The sequence below is a fragment of the Rhododendron vialii genome, chromosome 13a (genome assembly GCF_030253575.1).
Source record: "Rhododendron vialii isolate Sample 1 chromosome 13a, ASM3025357v1".
NCBI lineage: Eukaryota > Viridiplantae > Streptophyta > Magnoliopsida > Ericales > Ericaceae > Rhododendron > Rhododendron vialii.
In genome coordinates this window covers 15,312,234-15,318,165 of record NC_080569.1, presented here as the reverse complement: position 1 = coordinate 15,318,165, position 5,932 = coordinate 15,312,234, and the positions used below count along the sequence as shown (strand labels likewise).

The window sequence follows — 5,932 nt, the reverse complement described above, 5'->3', positions numbered from 1 at the left end:
AAATTTGGAGAAGGTGTTGGCAAGGTGTGAAGAGAAAAATTTGGTGCTCAATTGGGAGAAATGTCACTTCATGGTGACTCATGGAATCGTTTGGGCCGCATTGTATCGCCAAAGGGGATCGAAGTCGACAAGGCCAAGATTGATCTTATTGCCACCCTCTCGACCCCTAAATGTGTCAAGGACATCCGTTTTTTTCTCGGGCATGCCAGTTTCTACCGGCGTTTTATTAAAGATTTTAGTGCAATATCTCGGCCATTATGCCACCTTCTTTTAAAGGATACCCCGTTTGAGTGGACTCCGGCATGTGAGGAAGCTTTTAAGAAGTTTAAGTCAAGTCTCATTTCTCCTCCCATTGTCCAAACACCGGATTGGAATTTGCCCTTTGAACTCATGTGTGATGCTAGTGACTACGTGGTTGGGGCGGTTCTCGGGCAACGCAAGGACAAAAATCCGTACGTTATCTACGATGCGAGCAAAACTCTAAACGAAGCTTAAATGAACTACTCCACCACGGAGAAAGAGTTGCTTGCCGTCGTCTTTGCCTTAGACAAATTCCGGTCATATTTGGTGGGATCCCCCATTATTGTCTACACCGATCATGCGGCTCTGAAATACTTCTTCACGAAGCAAGATGCGAAAGCACGGCTAATCCGGTGGATCTTATTGCTTCAAGAGTTCAATATCACGATCAAGGATAAAAAGGGGGTGGAAAATGTGGCGGTGGATCACTTATCTCACCTTGAATTTGAGGACTCTTCTTCTACGCTTCCAGTTGTTGATACATTTCCGGATGAACAAATCTTTGCCGTTTCGAGTTGACCTTGGTTTGCTGACATTGTCAACTATCTTATCACCGGGTGAATTCCGGATCATTGGACCCCACAAGACCGGAGGCTTTTTCTTAGTGAGGTGAAAAGATTCTTCTTTGATGATCTTTATCTTTTCAAATATTGTTCGGACCAAATTATCCGGCGATGTGTGCTCAACGAAGACCAATGGGGGGTCCTAAACTTTTGTCACACTGAGGCGTGTGGTGGCCATTTCTCTCATAAAAAGACCACCGCCAAAATTCTCCAATGTGGATTCTATTGGCCAAATCTTCACAAGGATGCCTATGCATTTTGCTGGGCTTGTTAGCAATGCCAAAAACTAGGTGTGGTGACTCGGAGGAACATGATGTCCTTCACCAATATCCTAGTCGTGGAAGTGTTTGATTGTTGGGGAATTGACTTTATGGACCCATTTCCAAATTCTTACGTATTCCTCTATATTCTCTTGGCGGTGGACTACGTGTCCAAATGGGTTGAAGCCGTTGCTACGCGCACCAACGATCTCAAAGTGGTGATTGATTTTCTCAAGGAGCATATTTTGTCACGGTTCGGAACTCCTCGAGCCATTATAAGCGATCAAGGCTCACACTTCTGCAATCGGCCTTTTGCGGCCCTCATGAAGAAGTATGGCATTACCCACAAGGTATCCACCGACAATCATCCACAAACCAATGGCCAAGCCGAGCTCGCCAATTGGGAGGTAAAACACATTTTGGAAAAAATCGTTAATCCGAACCGGAAGGATTGGTCACTTCGTTTGACCGATGCCTTGTGGGCATACTAGACCGCGTACAAGACCGTGTTGGGCGCTTCACCCTATTGGCTTGTCTACGATAAGGCGTGTCACTTCCTGGTTGAGTTGGAATATAAGGCATATTGGGCCATAAAATCTTTAAATTTTCGTTTACCCGATGCCGGCGTTCATCGTAAACTCCAACTCAATGAACTCGAGGAAATTCGGCGGGATGCGTATGATAACACCAACATTTATAAATCAAAAGTCAAAGAATTTCATGATAAGAATATCCAAAGAAAGAATTTTGACGTTGGGTAAAAAGTGTTGTTGTACAATTCCAAACTCCATATTTTTCCCGGGAAATTGAGATCTCGTTGGGAGGGGCCCTATGTTGTGCACAAAGTTTTTCCCCACAGTGCCATTGAAGTCGTGAATCCCGCAAATGGTCATATTTTTAAAGTGAATGGTCAACGTTTAAAACCGTTTTTGGAAAACTACGTGGTGGAGGAATTGGTCGATCCGGTTTATCCGGATGATCCGTTGGTTTAAAAAGTTCTAAAAAAAAAAAAAGTTTTCACGGGGAGCTCTTGCGTACTTCTGGACTTAATTGTTTGGAAGGCTCGGCCTCTTCGGAGGTACCCATCATTGACTTGGGTTTATAACTTCGCACGCCGCTATTCAAACAAGGTTTGTGTACCCAGCTCCGGTTAGTACGGACAAATTTTTTGTGGTCTGGTATAGCCACCCGTGTTTCGCTTAAGATGTTGATAACTTGGTTCACGACACCTTCAGTGAAACATGGGGAGAAAAGTAGTACCCGTTTAATCACGTGACGATTCAGTGGTCTTAATCCTCGTTAATAGTAATTTTTTGGTGCCACACTATCACGAGCCGGCGGTACTAATGTTTTTTGTCTCTTGGAAGCGTTTCCGTTGACGAACAGTGGCGATGACGCAAAATCCTCCAACTTGGTCGAGGTATTGGGTGGTTGACATTCCACCCCGTCGGTACATTTTTTGTTCTCCCTCTCTTATTTACCCTCTTTTGCATTGAGGACACTGCATATTTCAAGTTTGGGGGGGGGGGGGGGGGGGGGGGGGGGGGGGGAGATTATATATATGGTTTACGTTTTCGATTTTGCATAGGAAATTTTAAAATTTATTGTGCAATTTTCCCTTTTAATTAGTGAATTCAAGTGCTAGATACTTAGTTTATGCTCAATTTTCCCTAATAATGGCAAGAGTCGTGCACCCCGTCGAATTTGATTATGTGTTGAATCCATGTGCATGCATATACATGAACTTTGTTGAACAAATTGAGCTCCAATGTGTGTCAAGTAGTATGCATTGTTTAGAGTTGAAGTTCGTTTGAATCATCCATGCTTGTTTGTCTCTTTTTCCGCACTTGCGTAAATAATATATGTTTGTTCATACTTGAGTAGTGTCGATATCTTTTATGCATCATTTTGGAGTTGATGGGCATGCGTAGGAAATGATTCAAGGCAATTTTTGCGTGATAAAACCACAAATGTGTCCCCTAGTTCCAAATTAGTGAACCGTAGTTCGAGTCTCCGTTTTTGAACGAGCTTAGGAAACCGGATGTGTAGAGGGTGGTGTGGAACGGTGTTTGAATTGTTGTGAGGTGGCCTGGGCGTGTGTTGAATGTGTTGGAATTGATCGAAAGTCGAAAAGTTGGTGCAGAAAATTTTTTTGGCTCGGCGTACCGGTACCGTAGAATAGTGGTACAGCTACATGCTAGTTAGATTTGAAAAAAATCTGGACTTTGACCCGTACGGTCCTGACTCAATTGTTTAAACCAAAATCCACCTTTTACCTTTAACCCATGACTCCTTAGAAACCTAATAACCCCATTCTCTCACCTCTCTTTCATTTTTCAACACAAAACCCCAACTTTCCTCCGAAAATCTCTCAAACCCACTCCAAAAATCTCACCCAAACTCCACCAATCACCAAGATTCAAACCAAAACCCATTTTTATTACCTTCAATCCACGGTTCCAGCAGAACCCTCCACCCCATTCCCTCATCTCTCTCGACTCTCAACCAAAAACCCAAATTTCCTCCAAAATCAGTCAAACCCACTTCACATCTTCAAGTTCTAACCTGGAAACCACAACTTCGACCATCAATCATGGCTGTTGGGGGTTTGAAATCAAGGATTCAAGACCGAAATCGAGAGTTCAGTGATGGGTACTCTTTCTCCAGTCCGAAATCCCCTTTAAAGAGGTAACTCTCACTCTCCTTCTCTGTATACTCGAAAATCTCGAAGTGCACCACCATCTCTCACCTTTTTCTAGCCAATACCAGTCCGAAACCCTATTTCGAACGAAGTCCCAACTTTTAGTTTAAAAATAAAAAATCGAAAATCCCAAGCCCCATTTCTGCAATTTCCTGGCGTGGATTATGCATGGGTGGTGCTTGCTGTTCTTTACTTGGTTTTAGGGCTGAAATTTCTGCTCTTTCCTCTGATTTCTGTGTTTTTAGAGTTATGCTCACTGCTATAGTTCATTATTGAGCTATGTGATTGCTGTTACTGTGGGATTTTGCTGACGGAGGTGGGCTGAAATTTCTGTTGATAGTTTTTTGTTATGAGGCTGAAATTTTGTTGCTCCTCTGGTTTTTCGTGGTTCTAAGGGTTGTGCCTACTGTCTGTAATTTCACTTGGGGCTGAGTTCTCTGTTGTGTTCTGCTGTGGGTCGTTATTTGCTGCAATGGGTAGATCAAAACTAATGGCGGATGGAATTAAAGCCTACCGGGCTGACGGAACTCGGGTTCCAGGGCATTGTAAGCCCGTGGACCCGGTTGTGGCTACTGAAAGGGAACAAGAACAGGAGGAGGAGGGGAGGAAACGAAAAAGATATCACAAGGAAACCGAACGGAGGAGTGGGTGAATGGGTTCAAAGGCCGAAATTTCACGTGCGAACGACAAGTGGACCGTACCAAATTGGGAGCTCACTGAATAATCGAGGTCATTGAACGGAAAGGTTTGCATTTCTTTTTCTCTCCAATTGAGGGCTATAAACCAAAATTGGTTGTAAATTTCTATGCAAAAATGGTTGTGCACAAGGAAAATGAGATAATTGAGTCCCGCATTGGGAACAAGACAGTAATCGTTAACCCTACCATCATAGCCACTTATTTGGGGGATTATCAACGCCCAAAGCCCCATACCATCACGTACCCGGACCACGGTTGGTCCAAAACTGAAACTGAAATCATAAACACTCTTACGGACAAACCGCTTGGAAATGAGAGATTTGTTCATGGGCGTCTATTTGAGTTGTATCGGGTGGTTAATAAGGTGGTGCACTATAATCTGTATCCCCACGGTTCTGAGCAGATGCCGCAGCAGCCAGATGGGGAGGTTCTTTATGTGTTTGGCTCTAATGATGATGTGGTTTGGGCTAGGTGGATTTGGGTTGAATTGATGAAATTTCGGCAACGTAGTAATTTTGGCACCAAGCCCAATTTTCCTTTCCTCGCTATGATCACTGCAATCTGTGAAAGCCAAGGAGTTCGAACCTCTGAACCATTCACCCCTGATTCCCCCGGTCCCATTACGGGAGGTTCAGTGGAGAAGAGCAAGTCTATGTCAAAACCTCCGTTCGTAGCGGCGAGCAGCTCTTGCCCCATCGTACCAAAAGGACCCGAAAGAAATGAACAATGGTGGGAGATCATGATGTGTCGTTTCGACACAATTCAAAAGGAACAAAGTGAGTTGAAGAAAGTAATAGAGAAAGAGTTAAGGAGACGAAAGAAGGAGGAGGATAAGATGATGAGAATGTTGAAGCATGTGTCAGGTTGTGGTGTGGGGAGTTCTAGTGAGCCCTATGTCCCCACGCAAGAGGATGAGGAGAACACCACTGAAGAGGAAGAGAAGGAGGAGGACATCATAGCAAATTCGAGCGAGCCTCGTCGCTCAGGAAAGGAACAAATGAGAGAGAATGATGTTGAAGATGAGGAGGATGATTGAGGAGTAAGCTGGAAAATCCCCAAACTTGGTCGGGGTATTGGGTGGTTGACATTCCACCCCTTTCATTTCTGTTTTTCAACTTTAGTTTTAATATGTTGTTTTTATTGTCTTCTTTGTAGCTTTCTTTTGGGCTATCCTCTTGGTGGCCGGCATGTGGCCGTGGTTGGGTAGTTTAGGGGATGGTAATGGCCAAGGGTAGTTGAAACCAAGCTAAAATTTTATGGCCGCTATCCTTTTTGTTTCCCTTTTCTTGGCACCAAGGTCATTATAAGCTCCTAAAGTCCTTAGTTGATCCTAATGTACGCTCGTCTAACTCCTTTTGATGCATGATTGATATTGAAAGCTAATCTAGTATGAAATTTCTGTTTGACTTA

The 5,932-nt window shown here is 43.8% G+C and overlaps 1 protein-coding gene across 1 annotated transcript; it reads left to right on the top strand.

Moving 5' to 3' along the window:
• The first annotated feature begins 3,426 nt into the window (after positions 1-3,426).
• Positions 3,427-5,932, top strand: LOC131312956 (uncharacterized). Its single transcript, XM_058340993.1, has 2 exons — positions 3,427-3,811; positions 4,220-5,932. The coding sequence occupies exon 2, from the start codon at positions 4,638-4,640 to the stop codon at positions 5,556-5,558; it is 921 nt and encodes a 306-aa protein (XP_058196976.1). The 5' UTR covers positions 3,427-3,811; positions 4,220-4,637; the 3' UTR covers positions 5,559-5,932.